Source organism: Heterodontus francisci, chromosome 1, assembly GCF_036365525.1.
Source record: "Heterodontus francisci isolate sHetFra1 chromosome 1, sHetFra1.hap1, whole genome shotgun sequence".
NCBI classification, from domain to species: Eukaryota; Metazoa; Chordata; class Chondrichthyes; order Heterodontiformes; family Heterodontidae; genus Heterodontus; species Heterodontus francisci.
This window is the reverse complement of record NC_090371.1, coordinates 169,083,176-169,106,747: the sequence shown is the minus strand read 5'-3', so window position 1 is coordinate 169,106,747 and position 23,572 is coordinate 169,083,176. Positions and strand designations below refer to the sequence as shown.

General features: G+C 41.7%; 1 protein-coding gene across 10 annotated transcripts in view; it reads left to right on the top strand.

Moving 5' to 3' along the window:
* The window catches only part of sec31a (SEC31 homolog A, COPII coat complex component), a 117,849-nt gene that overhangs the window by 26,043 nt on the left and 68,234 nt on the right, over window positions 1-23,572 (top strand). For all 10 annotated transcript variants that reach the window (XM_068038188.1, XM_068038205.1, XM_068038231.1 and 7 more), the window contains exons 4-12: window positions 40-238; window positions 3,532-3,627; window positions 9,647-9,787; window positions 11,900-12,042; window positions 16,233-16,332; window positions 19,373-19,534; window positions 20,294-20,446; window positions 21,404-21,619; window positions 23,370-23,444. In XM_068038188.1, the coding sequence (XP_067894289.1) occupies window positions 40-238; window positions 3,532-3,627; window positions 9,647-9,787; window positions 11,900-12,042; window positions 16,233-16,332; window positions 19,373-19,534; window positions 20,294-20,446; window positions 21,404-21,619; window positions 23,370-23,444 (1,285 nt within the window). The remainder of the gene's footprint in view (window positions 1-39; window positions 239-3,531; window positions 3,628-9,646; window positions 9,788-11,899; window positions 12,043-16,232; window positions 16,333-19,372; window positions 19,535-20,293; window positions 20,447-21,403; window positions 21,620-23,369; window positions 23,445-23,572) is intronic.

Here is a 23,572-nt window from a genome sequence, read left to right as displayed (position 1 = left end):
GGCTCAGTACTATCATCTGTATTTATTTTTATTCTCTAGGTACCATAAGCTTATTTGGGGTGCTCATGAACTCACAACTGATGGCTTATCTCCTGGTGTCCTTATTGCTGGTGGTGAAAATGGGAATATCATTCTGTACAATCCATCTGAGATTATAGCAGGAGGGGAGGATGTTGTGATTGGCCAGAATGACACTCACACTGGTCCGGTTAGAGCACTTGATTTCAATCCTTTTCAGGTAAGTTAGCAGAAAGTTTAGAATATCTGCAAATTACATATTAAAAATAAACTTGGTGATGGAATTATTTTTTTTCTCGATCAAGATGAGGAGGGTATTATTGGGGAAAATAATTTTTGGGAAGAACAGGTGACTTTGGATTTATGGGTCCCAAAGATTTCCGTGAATGGGGGGTTTCCTCACCTCATGTCGTTGTTTGTTGTAGACTAATTGATATAGGTTGATTGCCATGATTAATCAGCAGCTCCATTATTGTATTATGTGACTACTGGGATGATAGAAGGCCAGCCAGCTGATTGTTGATTTTTTTTCATCTAGTAATTCACAAGTTCCTACTTACTCTATTGTGCAGTGTTGGCATAAATAACTCCCAATTTAAGTGCAGCAGAGCGTGTGCTGCATCGCAACATATTGCTTAACTATAACGTCATGGGCATCTTCTGCTGTACAGGCTATGATTTATGACCTTGCAAAGTAATACTGCCAGACCAGGGGCTATTTTGTGCTAAGGCTCTATGCCCAATAGGAATTTGGTTGCAACAGATCAGTTTTATTTCACAATGGTCCCTTGTCGCCAACACAGAGACTCTTATACCATCAATCTGGGAGGGATTGAAATTCAAGTTGCAGACTGGAAAGGATAGTGGCCCAAAAGGTCCTTGTTGGGGTGCGCATCTTGGTGCATCACTTGGACACACATCTGATGTTTGCCACTGCACCGTTGTATACGTGCACAGCAAGTCTGGTGTGACTGACCTTATTGGGAAGTGGTGGAGGGGCAGAGAAGGTTCAGCATCGTTCCCTTTGTAATTGTTTACATTTTGACTTTTCTTCGGGCTGGGAGAGGTAGTGGTGCCAGGTCCTCAGTCTTTTTCATCTTTCGTGGGATATGAGCATAGCTGTCGAGGCCAGCATTCATTATCCATCCGTAATAGCCATTGAGAAGGTAGTGGCAGGCTGCCACCATGAACTGCTGCAGTCCATGTGCTGTTGGTACACCCACAGTGCCGTTTGGAAGGGAGTTCCAGGAATTCCTTGACCCCAAGGTGGTTCAGCAGAACTACGATATACTATTCCTCAATGCCTCTCATTCCTACTCTGATCTCTGTCCATCTTTGCTCTTCTACACTCTTCCATTGAAGGTCAAAGCAAGCTTTAGAAACAGTATCTAATCTTTCTGCAGCCCTTTGATCTTTGACTTGAGTACCTTAAGACCTTAGCTTTATGCTCCATTTTATTCTCTGCAGTGGATGCTTTTTATATGAGGAGGGTTTGCTAGTCAGAAGATGAGGTCCAGTTGCATTTGGGTCAGGTGCTTTCAGAGCACAATGCTGCTGTTAATAGAGACTAGGGAAACTGGTTATATCATTGTGAAATACAACAAAAAAAATCATTTGAAATACGCAGCAGGGCCATCATCTGAAAAATGAAAAGACAGATTCTCAAGTTTTGAGGATAAATCTTTTGTCAGATTTGGAAAATGGAAGATAGTGCCTTTTATAGGACTTAAAACCAAGGGGAAGTGAGACAACAGGTGAAGTTTAAGAGGTCAGGCAGCATCTGTGGAGAGAGGAACATAATTAATGTTTCAGGCTGATGACCTTTTGTCAGAACTGGGAAAAGTTAAGATGTATTTCATCAAACTAAAACATTAACTCCGTTTCTTTCTCCACAAATGCTGCCAGACCTGCAGAGTATTTTCAGCATTTTCTGTTATTTAATTTCCAGCATCCACACTATTTAGGTTTTGGTAATGTTTGAGTCTCGTGTGCAAATTGTTGGCCAAGAATGCCTGTAGAATTTTTTTCTCAAGATGGAGAGGTGTATAGTTTTAGTTTAGGCAGGCATCAAGATCGGCGCAGGCTTGGAGGGCCGAATGGCCTGTTCCTGTGCTGTACTGTTCTTTGTTCTTTTTGTATAAGTGCTAGATTTTATGCAACAGTCATCTTTCATTTGTGAGAAGAACAACTTAACATTTATATTGTGCCTTTAATGTAGCAAAACATCCCAAGGTGCTTCACAGAAGTGTAAACAGACCAAAATGGAAACCGAGCCAAAAATGGAGACAGGTCACCAAAAGCTTGATCAAAGGGTTAAGTGGAGAGATTTAAGGAGGGAATTCCAGAACTTGGGCCTTAGATGGCTAAAGGCACAGCCATCATTTGTGGGTTGAAGGGAATGGGGATGCACAAAAGACCAGAGTTGCAGGAACTGAGTTCTTGGAGGGTTGTAGTTTGGAGCAGTTTAGAGTCAGGGAGGGTGAGTCATTGGAGGAGTTGAACACAAGGATGACTATTTTTAAAAGGCTGCATTTGCTGACATTGCTCCCACTAGGTGGTGCTGCAGTGGCACATGCGCAAATGCAGTATGTGCCACTAAAACGTAAGTCTGCGATTTCAGGCAGCTGCCAGGACTAAAGATGGCACTGCCCAAATAATCTCACGAAGGCAACCTAACCTAAACACATAGCCACACACAATGGACGGAGGAAGAGAGCGAGGGGGCCGGGGGAGAGCGGAATGGGCAAGGGACCTGGGGGAGCGGAGCGGGCCAGGGAGGGGGCGAGCGAGCGGGCCGGGTGGGGAGCGGAGCGGCCAGAGAGTGGGAGGGTGGGGGGAGCAGAGCAGCGAGGGGGTGGGGGGAGTGGAGCGGCTGGAGACAGCGCGTCTGCACGTGCGCACCTTGGCGCAGCCTGATGACATCAGTGGCTGGTTGCGTTGTCAGGAATCACTTTGATTTTAAAATCGAGACATTGGTAAAAGGCACAAAGAAAAAGATAAAAAACAGCTCAACAAGGCTTTGAAAAGCTGCAGAAGACAAAAGGGCTGCAATGCAGCTCCAATACCTGTCTTTTCAGATGCATTATTCTTTTTAAAAGATTTCCTGCCACCTCCTCCCGCAGTTACATTACTGTAGTTTTGGGACATTTCTATACTTTAAAGCTGCTGTGTAAATACATACTGTTGAAGCTAACTTATAGAATTGCATCTCCAGGGAAGGTCTGTTTTGCATTTAACAGGAAAAGTGTGATAATGTGCCATCTGTAAAAATTGGAAGTAAAAAAGAAAAGCTTGCAAATGTGCAATAGCAATTTTTTTACGTATAATCCTTTTACTGGAATTGCTAATGAAATATTTTATTTTCAACAGATCGACTTGCTGTGCATTTTGAATTTTCTGTTTTAACTGAAAGGATTAGTGAGATAATGCAACTTTGTAACTTGCCTTTCTCAAAGTCTTTGAGGTAATGTTTCCTGAACACCTAACAAAATGTTAATTGCTTCTTTTGACCAGAGTAACCTTGTAGCTTCAGGAGCCAACGAGTCTGAAATCTATATCTGGGACTTGAATAATTTTGATACTCCAATGACCCCTGGTACAAAATCTCAGGTATGTTTCCTCATATTTAATCAACACTTCATTCCTAGTAGTGTTGGGAAGTTGGTGCAAAGACTATTTCCTGATCGCTCTTAGAATATGAATGTAATCCACTAGTGATAAATCTTCAAAGCAGCAGGAATTAGACATTTCAAATAAAATGCATTCCAAGAATACTCAGCCATTTCATTTTACCTTGATTAAAAATAATGATGTGCAGTTTTGGCTCACTAATAACTATCATCATGGACAGAAGAATGATATAGCTTGTCTAACCTGCTGTTTAGTTGGTTTATAAAGTGCAATCTTTATTCATACCCCTCCTTCCTCAGCGGTAATATAATGCTTGAATCTGGGTCACCGTGTTCTGTTGCCATCAATACTAACTTTTTGAACGGATTGCAGGATCTTAATCAAATTGATTTAAAATTTGGACTTTTTTGACAAATGGCCCCAGTCAGAGCTGTGCACCTATCCTGTTTGCTTTCAAGAAACACTAGGCCATTGTAATTAACATTTTTTTTTAGTTGACAAATGGTTACTTATCTTAGGGTGCTATTGAAAAAGAGTGGGCTGTGACTTGTTAGTGCTTTGAACCCTGGGCCTGTCAATATCAAGTACTTACACTGTAGCAAATATAATAACATTCAGTTGAATTTTTGCCAAACACTTGAGTGCTGACAGATTGTTGAACAATTCAGGTCATCACAACAGAGCCCAGCACTCGCCACCTGTCCTTTTTCTAACAGAGGTTACTGGATAGAGATCAACAGTAGGGGCCATGGGTCATTTTCTGACCCCTCGCCACCCCCACCATCTCCCTATCTCAGAGATTGTTACGGTCAAGTGAGGAGGGGTTGAAGGGCTTCAATCTTTTCCCTCTCCTTGTTTGACCACAACAGGTTTAATTCTTAAAGTGGATGTACTGGCCAATTCAGTCGGTGTTTGATTACCTACTTGCTATGATCATAACCAATTGGATAGGTATTCTTGAGTTAACAAAGAAAGAGGTTAACTTTATTGTACCTAAACCAAACTAATAAAATAATGAACAACGCGCTGACTTTCACTCACACGTGCTCTGGAGGTTTTTACACACACACACACACACACAGGTTACAGAGTGGGGAAAGGTAGATTGGTTGAGGTAGAGTCCACAAAAAAGGTATACAGTCTGAAGTTTGGTGATTCGGCTGGCTTCTAGCTGAATTCAGTGGTCCTGCGGCTTTTAGTTTGAAGAGGTAGATGACTGGTTCGGTGGGTCTCTTGGAGATAGCGATGCGGATAATTTCCTCCAACGGGGTTTCTGATTTTAGCTGGAGTATGCAAAGGTGGTCAGTCAACAGGCAGGATTTGAAAGCTTTCAAGCTGGAATGGAGAGAGAGAGAGGGATCCTATGTTAGAGTCCTGTTGTTTCTCCTCTGCTGCAGAGGAAACACCAGCTTAAAACCACAGACAGGGAGGGGCTTGTCACATGACAGTCACTCAGTGATTCAAAATCTAGCAGTTAGCAGTATTTCTCTCGCAAAAAAGAACAAACGGTTCCTTTTAAACTTCCTGGGTCTGAGTTCTTGCTGGAAAATTAGGAGACATTTTGTCTCCCTCCTCACAAGCATTGCAGTGTTGGAAATTAGGTTGCCACCTTTTAAGCTGGCCTTTTAAAAATGTCTTTAAAAAAAAATTCAGATCTCCAGTCAGTGAATGAAAGAAAATTATCGTTCAACAAAGCACATCGGTGTAATCTATCACAGTTACCTTGGCTGTGATCAATTAACTCAATGCAGAAAAGGGATGAAACCGGCACCCTTCTTGGTCTGCACCGTTAAGTGTCATAGCACTGAGTGCGTGCACCTATGGAGTCATCATGAAAATAAAGTACAATGCTAAACCATTGTTATTGACTGTCTTATCAAGAGAGGAAGGTGAGAGGAAAGTTTCTTCATACTCCTGCCTATGATTTTGCTTAATCAGCAAACATAAATCTTCTCTGTCAGTGTGACATATTATTTTATATGGGACTTTAGTTCTTGCATGTTACTGACTGAAGTGAAATTATTGAGTTTCTGCTGCAGATTCATGATCCTTGAATGCAGATAGGGACTGGTAGGTTAATTTCCAGTTCTGTTTATTGGTTGAGAATACTCTTTGTTTTGTTCTTCAGACCCCTGCTGATTAGATTTTGACATTGCCTTTGAGATTTGAAGATCATCTGAACATACTTTTCTTCTTTGCTTTATTCATATTGTTAATTATTTCTTAAGGAATGGCATCAGAGAACTGGAATTTATGAAGTTGTGCAGGTTTACTGAACGTTCTTCTTTAAAATTATAAAATGACAATCCATCACATCTGTACATTTACATATAAGCTGGATTTTCAATCATGCTGCTGGACTAAGATACGCATTAACTTTTCAGTAGTTGTTTCAGATTCCTATAAATTGCATTAGAACATACCATAAAATCTAAGCGCAGAGCCTGAATGATCTATGAACCTTTTGTGACTTGTACTGAAGTGGAAGCAGAGTTCTGCCTCCCAGCAGAACATAAATGCTTGTTCCGAAGAAGGGTCACTGACCCGAAACGTTAACTCTGCTCTTTTCACAGATGCTGCCAGACCTGCTGAGTGGTTCCAGCATTTCTTGTTTTTATTTCAGATTTCCAGCATCCGCAGTATTTTGTTTTTATATAAATGCTTGTGTCTTTGGCACTGCTACAAACTACAGTATTTTTTTAATCACTAAGGCGTCTAGATTTCGAAGAAAGACAAAGGTTAATGGTGTGACGAATGCAGTAGATTTTATGGTAAACACTTGTGGTTTGAACATTTTGGGAATCCTTCTTGATTCAAAGTTATAAGATTTACTAGAATGGTTTCAGGATTGAGAGAGTTCAGTTAATGTGGATGGACTGGAGAAGCTGAAATGGTTCTTGGAGCAGAGAAGGCTAAGAGGTGATTAATAGAGGTGTTTAAAATCGTGAAGTGTTTAGATGGAGCAAATAGAGAAATTGTTTCCAATAGTTATCGGGTTGATAACCAGAGGGTATAAATTTAAAGTGATTGACAAAAGAACCAGAGGCAGTGTGCGAAACATTTTTTATGCAAAAAGTGGTTCGGATTTGGAATACGCTGCCGTAAAGGGTGGCGGATACAAATTCAACAGTAACCTTCAAAGGAAATTGAATACACACCTTGAAGGAGAAAACATTGCAGGGATATGGGGAAAAGAGTGGCGGAGTGGATTGCTGTTTGAAAGAGCTGGTACAAACCCGATGGGCCAAATGGCCACCTTCTGTGCTATACTATTCTGTGGTTTGTTTTTTGTGGACTGTAACATGAATGAAAATATGATTTTTGTTAACTCATATTAAAAATGTAATTAAAACTCAATTGCATATAAAACTAATTAATTATATTCAACTGCAACCATACTGGCACTGTTATTGGAATATATTGTGTAAAATTAACCCCTAAAAGGAAAAAGCTCATCTTGAGTTCTTAAACATGATCAGCAAATGAAGTAAGAGACGGTATCCCCATTGTTATCATGTTAAAAGAAAAGGCTTGCGCAAACACAATGGAAAGTAGAAATCCAGCAGACTAGACGAGCTACATGAAGCAAAGACATGCAAAGAAAATAAGAGCTGCAAAAAGGGAATATGGAAAAAAAATTGCAAGGGATATCAAAATTAACAGCAAAACTTTTTAATACATATATTAAGATAAAGAGAATGGTGGAGGCATATGGGTCTATTAAAAGACGGATGCTGGTGAGACTATAGTAGAAACATTAGGAACAGGAGTATGTGTGTTTTGTTTCACTTGTGCAGAGCTTTCAGACACCATCCGGAGTACTGCTTCCACTTTTGGGCATGTATCTTTGAAGGACATATTGGTGTTGGATGGGACATAGAGCTGATTGACCAAAAGGATACCAGAGCTTAAATGGTTAAATTATGAGGACAGGTTGCTTAAACTTAGTCAGAGTCGTACAGCATAGAAACAGGCCCTTCGGCCCACCGCGTCCATGCTGACCATAATGCCTATCTGTACTAATCCCACCTGACTGCATTAATTCCATATCCCTCTATGCCTTGCTCATTCAAGTACTTGTCCAGATGCCTCTTAAATGTTGGCTTATATTCCCTTGAGTATAGGAGATTGATGGATGATATGATTGTTAAAGGTGTTAGAATTTGTGGATGTAGATACGGAGGAACTACTTCCTTTGGTGGAATCAGGAACGAGGGTACATAATATTTTAAAAAGTCATTCAGGAGAGAAATCAGGAAGCACTTTTTCAGCGCGTAATAGAAATCCGGAACACTGCATGTTAAGTTAGTTGGAGCTTTCAAAACTGATAGATATTTTTGTTAAGTAAGGATATGAAGGGGCTGATTGGCTTACTCCCTGTTTCTATGTTGTTTTGATTTCTTGTGGCTTACTGTAATTGAGTTTTGGAAATTCTGTTGAACTTCTAAAGATTAATCTTAACACAAATGTAACTGGATTTATTTTTATCTGTACCGTTCTACAGGTGTGTAAAGTAAGTCTCATTTTCATTTTTGCGTACTTGCGTGAAACAACAGTCATCTGTTTATTTTTGTTACACAGCAAGTTACTGACATTGGTTGTCTACACACTTAAGATGATTGTGTAATTGTAGCTTGCTTTGGATTGTGGCTTGTAGGGTTTAGCTCCAACATGTTCTGAATATTTAAAATAACAAATTCCTTCATAAAATAGAACACTTCAGAACTTACCGAAGGAAATTAAAATATTTCTGTCCTATTTGAAGATGTATTTATTAAAAGGTTTAGGTGAATTTCAGAAAGTTTGTTATTACATAGGATTGTTCAGCCCGAGCAGTCCATGCTGGTCTTTATGCTCCACTCGAACCTACCCTGTCTTCCTCTTCTAAATCTATCATGTAACCCTCTATTCCCTTGTCCCTCATATACTTTTCGAGCTTCCCCTTAAATGTATCTTTATTATTTGCTTCAACCACTCCCTGTGGTCCCAGTCAATTTTAAATTGGATGGGACTACAGCTAATTTAAATGCGTGTGGAAAAAAATGAACATAATCTGTGTGTGGTGGAGGCTTGTGGTATGGAGATATTCCCCATCGAAGTTGAAAAATCTTCTTGAGCTAGGAGTGTCCACTCTCTAAGGGAGAAAACTCTTTGGTTTTGTTTGTTTTGTCTGTGGAAGTGCTGTGCAATCCTTAAAAACCTTCAAAAAAACTAGAACCCTTCTTTCAAGCTCTTGATCGCCTCCCAAACTCCCCCACAACGGCTTGGCATCAGCTCCTTTTCTCTGAAATGTTTTTGTGCGTTAAACATGCTGTATAAATGCTATTTTGTTGCATGATGGGGAATTGCTTGTTGGATTAGTCATCTGTGTGGGTCTTCCCTGTGTGGGAGATTTGACGCAGCAGGTCTTTAGCTAGCTGCATTTTAACTAAAAGTTGAGAATGTTGCTCAGTGGAGGGGGTAATATCTCTAGTCATTTTTGTTAGTACTCTTACATATTTAAAGAACCTATTCATCCTTTCCATTTGATCCAAGTGTTCAGAAAGGACATCACACATGCCTTTGTTTTACCTTCAGTAGAGTGAACATCTGACATATTTGTATCACTATTCCTGTTAGACTTATCTTCAAAACCAGGTTGTTGTATTGACTCTGGTTTTTCTGTCACTATAGTCACAAAACCATTTGTGGCCGTTGTAACAATGGTTTAGAAGATAACACAAAACAATTATCCAGAGCACAATCTTTGATTTCGCTGCAATTATTATGGAACAATCGAACAAGTCTCTGATGAATACTATCTCCAACTTTCAATTTGCCTTTGTTGTGCATCTGGGACACACTCTCAAACAGAGTTATTAACTGAAATTTTGTTCTAACTGAATGGAATCTCGCAATGCCATAATTCTTCATTAAGTGGAAGTGCTGATAAGAATGGCCGTATGTATCATGTATTTTTTTTTTATTCTTCCTGATAAATATTCATTTTATTCCCCAGCCTCCTGAGGACATTAGTTGTGTTGCCTGGAACAGGCAAGTGCAGCATATTCTGGCTTCAGCTAACCCAAGTGGCCGTGCTGTTGTTTGGGACCTGCGGAAAAATGAACCGATATTGAAAGTCAGTGACCACACCAACCGAGTAAGTAGGTTTTCTTTGGGGTAACGTGGTATTGTTCAGTTTTGATGTGAAATGGTGCTATCCAACCAGAGTAGTGACCTAACTCAATGGTACCTCTCCCTACCAAAGCCTCAGTGCAGCTCGGTTGGCTGTCCCTCTTCTGTTATGGCAACTGGCAACAAAACATGATATTCCTGCAGCATGTAACATTACTATACCAATATTCACAGTTAAACCAACTGACACATTGAACTGGTAGGTTCCAGGAAATGCGACGTAAACAAAATGTATTGTAACTGCTCTAATGTATAATCCAGTTCCAAGTTCAGGATGTGTGCCTTGGAGGGGAATTTGCAGATGGTGGTTTTCCCATACATCTGCTACCCTTGTCCTTCTAGGTGGTGGATGTCACGGGTTTGAAAGGTGCTGTTGAAGGAGGCTTAGCTATTGCAGTGCATCTTATACACTGCTGCCCACACTGCTGCTGCAATGCATTGGTGGTGGAGGGAGTGATTGGCACCCCATCCACCATCTTAAACAATCAAGTGGGCTGCTTTGCCTTGGATAGTGTCAAGCTTCTTGAGTGTTGTTGGAGCTGCACTCATCCAGTAATTTCCAAATTTGCGCTACCAGTGAGGAGCCTCACTTTCGGCTGTTCACTGGCTACCCGACCCGAACCCAACCAGGCCCGACGACTTGTGTTGGGTTAGGGTCGGGTCGCTCTTCTGGGTCCGGCATTTGGGGCCAGGTCGGACACAATGACAGCCAAGATGTCAAGGCAGGAAACACTCCGCACTAGTCTGCAGTGAGCGATTCCATCCAAGGCAGAACACGACCTCTCCAATATAATCAACTTTATTCCATTGGTTAGGTCAGGTCGGGCATGGGGAAAAATCAAAGGACTTGGGTCAGATGTGGTTCTGGCGGGGGTTGGGTTTAATTTGTAGACCCGAGCAGGCCTTTGCCCCACTGTCTTTATTTTTTTATCATAGAATGGTTACAGCACAGAAAGAAGCCATTTGGCCCATCATGTCCATGCTGGCTGTCTGCAAGAGCAACTCGACTAGTCCCACTCACCTCTTTCCCTGTATCCCTGCAATTTTTTTTTCTCTTGATGCTTATCAATTCCCTTTTGAAAACGTGCATATATCTGCCTCCACCACAGTCTCAGGTAGTACATTCCAGATCTTAACTACACACTGCGTTTTAAAAAAAAAAGTTTTCCCTCATATTGATGTTGGATATTTCGCCTTTCACATTAAATCTGGTTTAATAGAAAATCATCTGTGACATGCCTGCAGTTTCCTGATGTGCATTACTGGAGGGCAGTGCTCCCTTTCAGAAAATCAGCCCTGATTACATACTTACTAACTAGTGTAATATAGTGAGTTGCTTTCTGCTGATGGTGTGCATGGTAAATAAAAGAATGTGGTCACTCTGTTACCTGTGTCTGATGTCCTTATGTTTCTCAGTCTCTGCTGCTTTTGCTTTTGGCTCTCTTTTTCTCTTCTCTCTTTCTTCTTTCCTTTCAGGTGCGTGGTGTGACAGGGAAAGGAGCCACCAAACATTTGATTTATACTCGGGGTGGGGAGGGGGTGTGTAAGAGGGTGGGGTGCAGTGTTAAATAAATTATGGGCCTCAGCAACTCCCCCAGTTACTAATGCCTTTACCACCCTGTTGCTCCAATACATCCCCTTTCACCTTCCTGCTACTCTTTTTCGCCTTCCTTCCACTGCCTCACTTTCATCATTAACCTTACCTCTTCCTCTTTAACTACCTACTTAACTCCTTTCACTCACTAACCAACCTTCCCAAAGGTAGGTGGCATATGCCCAGAAACCCCTCACCTTTAACCAGTTTCATTCTTCCTCAATCTATTTTCCTATTTCATTCCCTCAAAAAAATTTATATGCTATCAAAATCCAACTTGTAAAGAAATCAAATTAGAATGTGGGAAGAAAAAGGCTGCTTCTTTCTCTGTATTTTAATTTCCTAATCTCCACTCCCTCTCTCACCCACTCCTGCACGTGATCCCCAGGCTTTTTGTTTTAAATTATTATCCGTGTGCAGTGGCACAGGAAATCCACGAGTAATATATGTACTGTTACATAAGTGCTTTGTTCCTGCTGGCAGATGCACTGTTCAGGACTGGCCTGGCATCCTGATATTGCTACACAGATGGCAGTTGCCTCAGAAGATGATCGAATGCCTGTAATTCAGATGTGGGACCTTAGGTTTGCAACATCTCCCCTGCGAGTGCTGGAAAACCACACAAGGTAGAGCTAATACGAAAGAAAGACAGGTCTTACGACCATCAGTAATCTATTTTTTTTTTCCATCTTGATTTAGTGAGATATTAATTCCTTTTCTTAATGTCTACAGTTCACTAAATCTTTTTTAGCACTCTTTCTTTCTAAAAGTTTTTCTCTGCTGGAGGGTTGTCAGTTTTTTTTTAGAATTAGAACATTACAGCGCAGTACAGGCCCTTCGGCCCTCGATGTTGCGCCGACCTGTGAAACCATCTGACCTACACTATTCCATTTTCATCCATATGTCTATCCAATGACCACATAAATGCCCTTAAAGTTGGCGAGTCTACTACTGTTGCAGGCAGGGCGTTCCACGCCCCTACTACTCTCTGCGTAAAGAAACTACCTCTGACATCTGTCCTATATCTTTCACCCCTCAACTTAAAGCTATGTCCCCTCGTGTTTGCCATCATCATCCGAGGAAAAAGACTCTCACTATCCACCCTATCTAACCCTCTGATTATCTTGTATGTCTCTGTTAAGTCACCTCTCCTCCTCCTTCTCTCTAACGAAAACAACCCCAAGTCCCTCAGCCTTTCCTCGTAAGACCTTCCCTCCATACCAGGCAACATCCTAGTAAATCTCCTCTGCACCCTTTCCAAAGCTTCCACATCCTTCCTATAATGCGGTGACCAGAACTGCACGCAATACTCAAGGTGCGGCCTCACCAGAGTTTTGTACAGCTGCATCATGACCTCGTGGCTCCAAAACTCGATCCCCCTACTAATAAAAGCTAACACACCATATGCCTTCTTAACAGCCCTATTAACCTGGGTAGCAACTTTCAGGGATTTATGTACCTGGACACCAAGATCTCTCTGCTCATCTACACTACCAAGAATCTTCCCATTAGCCCAGTACTCTGCATTGCTGTTACTCCTTCCAAAGTGAATCACCTCACACTTCTCCACATTAAACTCCATTTGCCATCTCTCAGCCCAGCTCTGCAGCCTATCTATATCCCTCTGTACCCTACAACACCCTTCGATACTATCCACAACTCCACCGACCTTCGTGTCATCCGCAAATTTACTAACCCACCCTTCTACACCCTCATCCAGGTCATTTATAAAAATGACAAACAGCAGTGGCCCCAAAACAGAACCTTGCGGTACACCACTAGTCACTAAACTCCAGGATGAACATTTGCCATCAACCACCACCCTCTGTCTTCTTTCAGCTAGCCAATTTCTGATCCAAAGCTCTAAATCACCTTCAACCCCATACTTCCGTATTTTCTGCAATAGCCTACCGTGGGGAACCTTATCAAACGCCTTACTGAAATCCATATACACCACATCCACGGCTTTACCCTCATCCACCTGTTTGGTCACCTTCTCGAAAAACTCAATAAGGTTTGTGAGGCACGACCTACCTTTCACAAAACCGTGCTGACTATCGCAAATGAACTTATTAGTTTAGTTTAGTTTAGTTTAGTTATACAGCACAGAAACAGGCCCTTCGGCCCATCGAGTCTGTGCCGACCATCAACCACCCATTTATACTAATCCTACACTAATCCCATATTCCTACCACATCCCCACCTGTCCCTATATTTCCCTGCCACCTACCTATACTAGGGGCAATTTATAATGACCAATTTACCTACCAACCTGCAAGTCTTTTGGCTTGTGGGAGGAAACCGGAGCACCCGGCGAAAACCCACGCAGACACAGGGAGAACTTGCAAACTCCACACAGGCAGTACCCAGAATTGAACCCGGGTCCCTGGAGCTGTGAGGCTGCGGTGCTAACCACTGCACCACTGTGCCGCCCCTAAATACTTTTCAAGATGATTATAAATCCTATCTCTTATAACCTTTTCCAACATTTTACCCACAACCGAAGTGAGGCTCACAGGTCTATAATTACCAGGGCTGTCTCTACTCCCCTTCTTGAACAAGGGGACAAGATTTGCTATCCTCCACTCTTCCGGCACTACTCCTGTCGACAATGACGACATAAAGATCAACAACAACGGCTCTGCAATCTCCTCCCTGGCTTCCCAGAGAATCCTAGGATAAATCCCATCTGGCCCAGGGGACTTATCTATTTTCACACTTTCCAAAATTGCTAACGCCTCCTCCTTGTGAATCTCAATCCCATCTAGCCTTAGTAGGCTGTATCTCAGTAATCTCCTCGACAACATTTTCTTTCTCTACTGTAAATACTGACGAAAAATATTCATTTAACGCTTCCCCTATCTCCTCTGATTCCACACACAACTTCCCACTACTATCCTTTGTTGTTTGTTGTTTTCTCCTCAGTCAATCATTGTCTGATCTTCAAAATGTCACTGGCTCAGTTGGTAACACTCTTGCCTCTGAGTCAGAAGATCGTGTGTTCAAGCCTCACTCCAGGACTTGAGCACATTATGCAGGCTGGTATTTCAGTGCAGTGTTGGGAAAATGTATGAGGTGCTGTCTTTTGGATGAAATAAGCTGAATCTCTTGCTACCTGTTAAACTATATGTAAAAGATTCATTAGCATTATTTGAAGAAAAATGGAGTTGTCCCGATGTCATTCTCCAAAAAACTGATCAATTGATCGTTCATCTTGTTCTATTCATGGGAGCTTGCTGTGCACAAAATGGCTGTTGTGTTTACCGACATAACAGCATTTGCTTTTGACTCTTTAAATTTTCTCCTCAACTTCCTTCAGATCTTTTCAGCACACTACATAAACCTTAAAAAAAAACACAAATTTTTTTATTCTTTCATGGGATGTGGACGTCACTGTCAAGGTCAGCATTTGTTGCCCATCCCTAATTGACCTTGAGAAGATGGTGGTGAGCTGCCTTCTTGAACCACTGCAGTCTATCTGATTATGGGTACACCCACAGAGCTGTTTGGAAGGGAGTTCCAGAATTTTGACCCAGCGACAGTGAAGGAACGGCGATATAGTTCCAAGTCAGGATGGTGTGTGGTTTGGAGGGGAACTTGCTGGTGGTGGTGTTCCCACGCTTCTGCTGCTCTTCTCCTTCTTGGTGGCAGAGGTTGTGGGTTTGGAAGGTGCTATTGAAGGAGGCTTGACAACTTCCTGTCGTGCATCTTTTATGTGGTACACACTGCTGCCATTGTGCACCATTGGTGGAGGGAGTGAATGTTGAAGGTGGTGGATGGGATGCCAATCAAACGGGTTGCTTTGTCCTGGATAGTGTTAAGCTTCTTGAGTACTGTTGGAACCACACTTGTCCAGGCAAGTGGAGAGTATTCCATCACACTCCTGACTTGTGCCTTGTAGATGGTGGACAGGTTTTGGGGAGTCAGGAGGTGAGTTACTTGCCGCAGAATTCCCAGTCTCTGACCTGCTTTGTTATCCACAGTATATGGCTAGTCCAGTTCAGTTTCTGGTCAGTGGCAACCCCCAGGATGTTAATTGTTGGGGATTCAATGATGATAATGCTGTTCAATGTTACTGTTGAAGATTCTTCACTGTCTGTATTATGTGAGTATCTGATTGATTTTGGATTTGGTTGTGATGCAACCATGTCAGAGAGTCATAGCACTGAAACAGGCCTTTAAGCCCACTGAGTCTGTGCCGACCAACAACCACCCATTTATACCAATCCTACATTAATCCCATATTCCCTACCACATCCCTACCATTCTCCTACCACCTACTGACACTAGGGGCAATTTACAATGGCCAATTTACCTATCAACCTGCAAGTCTTTGGCTGTGGGAGGAAACTGGAGCACCCGACGAAAACCCACGCGGTCACAGGGAGAACTTGCAAACTCCGCACAGGCAGTACCCAGAACCGAACCCGGGTCCCTGGAGCTGTGAGGCTGCGGTGTGCGCCACTGTGCCGCCCTTATGTTAAATAGCGTCCTGACACTCAAGCCTCGACTGTCCACTTGATACTTTAACCCATTTAAAATATATTAACGCTGGCGATGAGCATTTTAACGTCCATTGGAAAATTTGGACTCCGCTGTGTTGACTTGTGTGAGGGATGGTCACTTGGGTGAGGTACGAGGGGATCGCTGGCACTGGAATAAACATACCATGGCAAGTTCATGATCTTCAGGAGAGATGGGAATAAAATTGAGAGGATAGCTTTTTTTAACAAAAAAAAAATCCTGATGTTTTCTTTTAAATGTAAGGAGCAGCATTTCATTCTTACTAATATTGTGAATTGAATGTGTGTTGCAGAGGAATTTTAGCCATTGCCTGGAGTCTGGCAGACCCAGAGCTGCTTCTTAGTTGTGGAAAGGACAATCGCATGCTCTGCTGGAACCCCAACACTGCAGAAGTAAGCTGAATTTTAAAAGACGCAGAACTTTGCACTGGGTTCACTTCAGGGCTGCATGTCATTTTATATAGCTTGGAAATGTTATGAAAGTCTTTTCACACAAATGAGCTAAAAGTTACATTTCATGTGTGTCTATTGAGTATCCCAATTTATACAACAACAACTTGCACTTATATAGCATCTTTAACATTGTAAAATGTCACAAACGCTTTGCAGAAGTGTTCTAAAACAAACATTTGAGCCACTTTAGAGGGTATTGGGGTTGATGACCGAAAGGTTGAAGAAAGAGGTTAAGTTTTAAGGAGCATCTTATTGGCGGAAGGGAGGAGGAGAGATTTAGGGAGGAAATTAAGGAGGGCAGCTGAAGACATGATCACCAACGGTGGAGTGATTTGTAATTGTGGATGCTTGAGGCCAGAATTGGAGGAGTGCAGAGATCTCCAAGGGTTGTAGAATTGGAGAAGATTACGGAGATAGGGAGGGGCAAGGCCCTGGAGGAATTTGGAAACTAGGATGTTAAAATTGAGGCTTTGCTTAACTGGGAGCCAGTGTAGGTTAGTGAGCACGGGGGTGATAGGTGAACAGGACTTGGTGCACGTTAGAACCTGGGCAGCAGAGATTTGGATGAGCTCAAGCTGGAGGGGAGAACGTGGGAGACCAGTCAGGAGTGCGTTGGAAGAGTCAAGTCTAGAGGTGACAAAGACATTGAGGGTTTCAGCAATAGACGAGCTGAGGTAGGAGTGGTGTTGGCCAATGTTATGGAGGTGGAAATAGATGGTCTTAATGATGGCGTGAATATGTGGTTGGAAGCTTATCTCTGGGTCAGATATGACCCAAATGTTGCAAACAGTCTGGTTGAAACTCGGGCCGTTGCTGGGAAGAGTAATGGAGTCAGTGGCTCAGGAATGGTGTTTGTGGCAGGGACAGAAGACATTGGCCTTCCCAATATTTAATTGAAGGAAATTTCTGCTCATCCAGTACTGGATGTCAGATAAGCAGTCTGATAATTTAGAGACAGTGGAGGGGTTGAGGGAAGTGGTAGTGAGGTAGAACTGGGAGTCATTGACGTACATGTGAAAACTGATGCTGTGTTTTCAGATAATGTTGCCAAAGGGCAGCATGTAGATGAGAGATAGGGGGTGAGGGGATAGATCCTTGGGGAGAATCAGAGATAACGATGCGGGAGCAGGCAGAAAAGCCATTGTAGGTGATTTTCTGGTCATGATTGGATAGATAAGAATGGAACCAGATGATTGCAGAACTCACCAAGCTGGGCGATGCTGGAGAGACGTGGGAGGAGGATGGTGTGGTCAGGCATGTTACACTGCAGACAAGTCAAGAAAGATGATAGTTTACAGTATCACATTCACATAGGATGTAATTTGTGACTTGAAGAGCCATTTTGGTACTGTGGCAGGAGCAGAAACCTGATTGGAGGGATTCAATTAAAGTTTCGACAAATATTGGATAGCACCCTTTGGACATGCCATTTTTAAGTTAATACTTGATTGAGATTTGGAAACAAAATGGAGAAAATTCAGCTGTGTCCTCTGAATGCAATGGATTTCCATAGAGGAGACCTGCAGGTGAATATAATCACAAAACTATAAAAATATTGGAGACCAGAACGGGAGTCTTTGAAGAAAATTTAAAAAAAAGTTAAACTGTTTGGCCCATTGAGTGGTCCTTTTGCAGTTGATGTAGAGGCTACATGGACTCTGTTATGCCCATCCAATTAAAGTTCGTGTTAACCCTCCTTGATCCCTAAATGATATCAACCATTCTCCAGAACCCTCATTCCTCTAATGTTTAGCCCTGCTCAATTTCCCACCCTCACCCAAGCTCTCAGAAAACATTGAGTCCCATGGAGAATCATTTCGTCCTAGTACATGCTATAATGAATCTATCCTATGCGTACATAGATATTGCTGAAGCACTTTCCTGTACAGAAACATTCTGGTTTCACATTTGAATGGTTAAATTCAGTGTTATGACCAGGTGAGAAAGGTGTTTAGGGGTATTTCTCAGCCTTCACCTGGTCTTATTGTAACAGGATTTATTTTAAATACAGTGTTTTGAGATCCCCTTTGGTGAATCCTCGTTCACCGCTTTCCAATTATAAGACAAAGAAATGAGCACAAACAGGCTACCTTGGGTTTAAAGAAGAAAGGTGAATTGTTATTAAAACTTAAACTTCAACTCTAATTCAGTTAACGCCTACAGATGCACGCTGTGCCCCACGCTAACATGCATACGCAATATGCGCATGCAAATAGAGACAGAAAGGAGCAGAAGAAAAAATAAAGTAGAGAGGTTTGAGGCGATATCAGAAAAGTTTCTTGTTTCTGTGCTTCGAACTCACTAGTCCTTTTGTAGGTAGTTCTTGTTTGTAGGTAATTCTTCCTTTTTGTTGGGGCACAGCATTCTTCTTAAACCTTGTTCACTGTAGGAGACTTTTCTCTCTTGGGGTTCATGTATCTTCAATGGTTTCTGAAACTGGTAAGAGCGAGATGAGAGCTGACAGGAGAGAGGTGTTCTCAGTTTAGGAGAAAACAGCCTTCTGTGTTTTAAAACTCTGTGACAAGTTCAAATTCAAAAAAACTCCCAATAGCCAGTTAGTCATGTGAGTAAACTGGTCTGACCATGTCTGTTTGTGTATTCGGCCATCTTAGCAGTTAACCTGGAATACTAGCCTCTCCACCTTCAATGTCTGGTAATCAAAAGTCCATTGTGGATTAAATTGGAGCAGGGAGTGACCCCTTTGTCCTTTCCAAGTACTGTCTGTTACAATGCAGATGTCTTTCCAGCTTTCCAGTCAAGGGTCTGGTGTTTTTTTTTTAAACAAGTTCTTTCTTTACTCCAGTAACAGTTTTAAAAATTAATGTTCATGTAGGGAAATTAATGTCTCATTCTTGGTAGGTGGGGACCTGCATGACCTCAGTACTAAAATTGTATTGTATGACTTAATTCAAATGAAGTATTATCCATCCAGACTATTACTGTGTGTTTAATTGTTTTCCTTGTTCTTGACTGTTACCAGGTGGTATATGAGCTACCTACAGCGACACAATGGTGCTTTGATATTCAGTGGTGCCCCCGGAATCCTGCTGTCCTCTCTGCCGCTGCATTCGATGGCCACATCAGCATCTACTCTGTCATGGGTGGGAATCTTGATGCTCAAAGGCAGCGACAGGTTGACAATGTAAGTCAATCACCACCATCTTCGTAAAAGATTTATTTTTTTTAGTGTGTGCTTTTGTCACTGTTCTTGCTGCAGTGGTTCCTTCACTGTATCTAAATTAGAGATGCTTTTACATAATTTCAGCACGTGTGCAAAAAGTTTGAGTTCAGAAGGAGAGCTAATATGTACACGACAGAAATTGCAGCACCAAAATCTTGACTATGTATTAAAGTGTCACACATGCTGACCATTTTGTGTTGCAGAAATCAGATCCTCCATTGGGCCCAGTGTTGTATATGAACAGTGCAGTCAGGTGACAGCAACAGAAACTTATATTTATATATATTTAGCGCCTTTAATGTAATAAAACGTCCCAAGGCACTTCACAGAGGCATTCATAGTCATAGAGTTATACAGCAGAGAAACAGGCCCTTCGGCCCATCAAAATATGACACCAAGAGATGTTGGGTCAGATGACCAAAGGCTTGGTCAATGAGGTAGGTTTTAAGTACTGTCTAAAAAGGAGGAAAGTGAGGTAGAGTGGGCGTAACATACCATTCCCCAGCTGGAAAGGTGGTAGACCTGCTCTCGACTTCTGTTACACTGGCTGCTTTCAGAACATTGCTAAGAACTCAAAAATAATATTTGCAGTTTTCAGCTATGATCTTAGTGCGAGCATATATCTGAAATCTGAAGTGATGCCTCCTCGCCTCTAAGCGTGATTTTATACCTTTCAGCTCCATCACTAATTATCTACGAATACACATTTTTCTTTGATAGATTTCTTCCTCGTTTGGGAATTTGGATCCATTCGGTACTGGACAAACCCTTCCTCCCTTACAGCTCCCTCAGTCCATAGCACAGCCAAGTGCTGTGCTGCCTCTTAAAAAGCCACCCAAGTGGATTCGCCGCCCTGTAGGAGCTACATTTGCTGTAAGTTTTGAAATCTGTATAATCTACAGTAAAAGTAAATAATTTAGAAAATGACACTTTTCTAGCTTTTTAACCCTTTCTCCCCTGCTCAGAAGGTGATCACACATACTAGAGTATGAATCTACATCTACTGGCAGTACCATCTCTGCCTTGCCCAAATGCCCATTCTTCGTGTGTGAAACTAAAACAGTGAGAATTGACAGGCTATTTGACCGTGGGAGCCTTCACAGCAAGGCTGCTTATGTCTTCATTTGATGTCCAGGTGTACTCTTACTGCAGAAGTAACTGGATAGCTATCGAGAGCAAGAATCTTGGCTAAATTTACATACCCAGTCCAGGAAGACTGCGTGGTGCTCCCGCCACTCACCATTCACCATGCAACTTTTGACCTCAGCTTTCTACAGATCTGGCAGTTCTGATGAAAGGTCACAGACCTGAGAAGTTAATTCTGTTTCTCTCTCCACAGATGCTGCCAGACCTGTTGAGTATTTTCAAAATTTTCTGTTTTTATTGCCACATCACTGTTTGACCCTGGGATTCTAATTATGTAACTGAGTGCCACATCTATCAATATATTCAGCACCAATGAAGTAACTTCATTGCATTTTACCTCAGTTGCAGTTTTGTGTCACACAGTTAGACCCAATTCGTTGAACCATTTTATTTATTTTATCCCTGTCTCATTGTTATGAGGAAGTACCTGACCTTCACCTCTCCTTTGGCATGTCTGAGGTTGACTGCCCACTTCCTATCACTTTGACATAGTGTGTTTGAATACTTGTGTAGTGATTTTTATTTGATCAATTTACTCTTATTTTAGGATTTAGTTTAAATAGATTAATATGACACACCTAATATACTCACTATTGCTGTAAATTGAACTTAACCTAGGACCGTTTTTTTCTCTCTCTCCATTGCTTTTTTTTTATGTGGTTTTTGCCAATTTTCATTGCAAAGTTTGGAGGAAAGCTGGTCACATTTCAGAACTTGAAGCAGCAGCAGGAAGTTCCTTTCCAAGTGTTCGTCAGTCAAGTTGTCACAGAATCTGAACTCCTGAACCGTTCCAATGCGCTGCAGTCTACTATTCATTCAGGAGGCTTTGTGGAGTACTGTCAGTCGAAAGTTAATGTTGCTCAGACGGACTTCGAGAGGAATGTTTGGGGGTTCTTGAAGGTGAGGTGAAATGCTAATAAAGTAGGAATTGTTAGACTGTTGACCTCTTAAGTTTGATTTCTAACATACAGTTGTGAGAAAGCTGTTTAACTGCTAGTGCATGCAGGTTTATAACTTGCAGAGATGATTTATTGTTACCTGACTAAAATATATCCATAAGTAGTTTTAATGTTTGAGCTGCGAAGACAGGTTAAGAAAGCAATGATCTTAAGTCTCCTTTTGTCTTTTATTCTGTCTCTAAACCTTGTTTGCAGGTCTGATGATCACAGCTATATGGTTTCACTTTTGTGGTTTCACAGAAAATAAATGAGTGCCAGTGTCATTTTCCTCTTTTCCTCTATTTTCTACTCTCCTGGTCTTCAGGACACATCTTTTTACTGGGCTGTGGTTCCACTGTCACTGGTTATCCTCCTGTATCTCTTACTCTTCACGCATGAGCCTAGAGATCGAATGTCAACAGGTTATTCAACTGCAGAGGCATCACAACTGAACCTGAGCCTGATCTCACCCAATGTCCAAATACATGTACTTCCTCCAGTAGTCATGGTTTAGCAATAAAGGACGAGAACCCTGGCCAATTACCCATTTGTTAACAGAGGGTTACCGAGGGTAATTGTAACAGTGCAATAGCTATCCTGGATTAGATTGCCTAAATCTCTCAAACGAGAAATCCCTATGGCTTTGCCATTCATTGACAAGTTGAGTTATCAGGGAGCTTAGATGTGTTTTGTTTGGCTCCATTTATACACACTGATATTTTATTTAGTTCATCAATAGCTGGCAAACACCATAATAAAACTCGAGTGTTTGGTCGAGCTTTCGACCAGTTTAAAAAAAAAGATACACTGTGATTGGAATGCTTTTTAAGAACCAGTTTACTCAGGCATGCATAAATATCTGACATTTTGTCTACTGTTACAACCATACTTTCAGACTTGGAGCTTCCATGTGCACTGTCTGCCAAGGTGAAGTCTAGTCACCTCTGTCTGCAGAAGTGGGCATCTGGGTATCAGCAGATAGGCACTGAGCATCTCTTGAACATCTCATTGACTGGCATACTGGTAGCCCTCCTGTTCTAGGGAGATTTCACACAGACTTCACATGGGGAGATTTCTATTGGGAAACCTATTGATGGCAGTGATGCTGCTGCAGACAGAAAATAAATACGTTTAAAACAGTTGTCTCAAAGGCTTTGAGAACTTGCATGCCAGGAGAGAAATAAATATGAAAACTGGACTATAAATCTATTTGGCCCTTTTGCTTAGGCACTTAGCAACTCTGGACAGTCAGCTACAATAGGGGTGAATTTCATTTGTTGTAAACGCAGCATTAAGGCTGGAAAAAGATGCAGAAATGTCAGAATGCTCCTGTATCATTTAGTTAAAATAGAACTCTTTCAAACTTCAGCTTCCTCCACTCACTGTGGCCTGCAGGAAATGTGGTTCATATCCCAATGGGGTGTAGACAAACATTACAGGTCGACATCACTTCTTCCTCATCCTTATGCTTCAAAAGCTGGTGCATTGGAAAAGTTTGGGCCTCATCTTTCTTTCTCTCTTGGAAATGCACAGGCCAGTCTGCAAACCTAACATTTTCTGTTTTGAATCCAACATTTGTGGTCTGTCTTTTGATCTTCACCGTTAAATTTTTCAGGCGGTATAGAAAGTACAATTCAGTACAGATACTTCAGTCAGCTCTGCCGGTATATCTCTCAATGCCATTAACTGATTTTTCAATCTTATTTTCACAGGTGAACTTTGAGAAAGATCATCGTAATAAATACTTGGAGCTTTTAGGATACAAGCAAGAAGAACTTGCAGAGAAGGTAGGAAGATGATTTACTGGTGACATTGGAGTGGTAAAAATAAATTCATATCCATTAGATCTATTAGAGGAATGATTACTTGATAACATGGTACTCGGTAGGGAGGAGGATGAGAACAATACAGAATA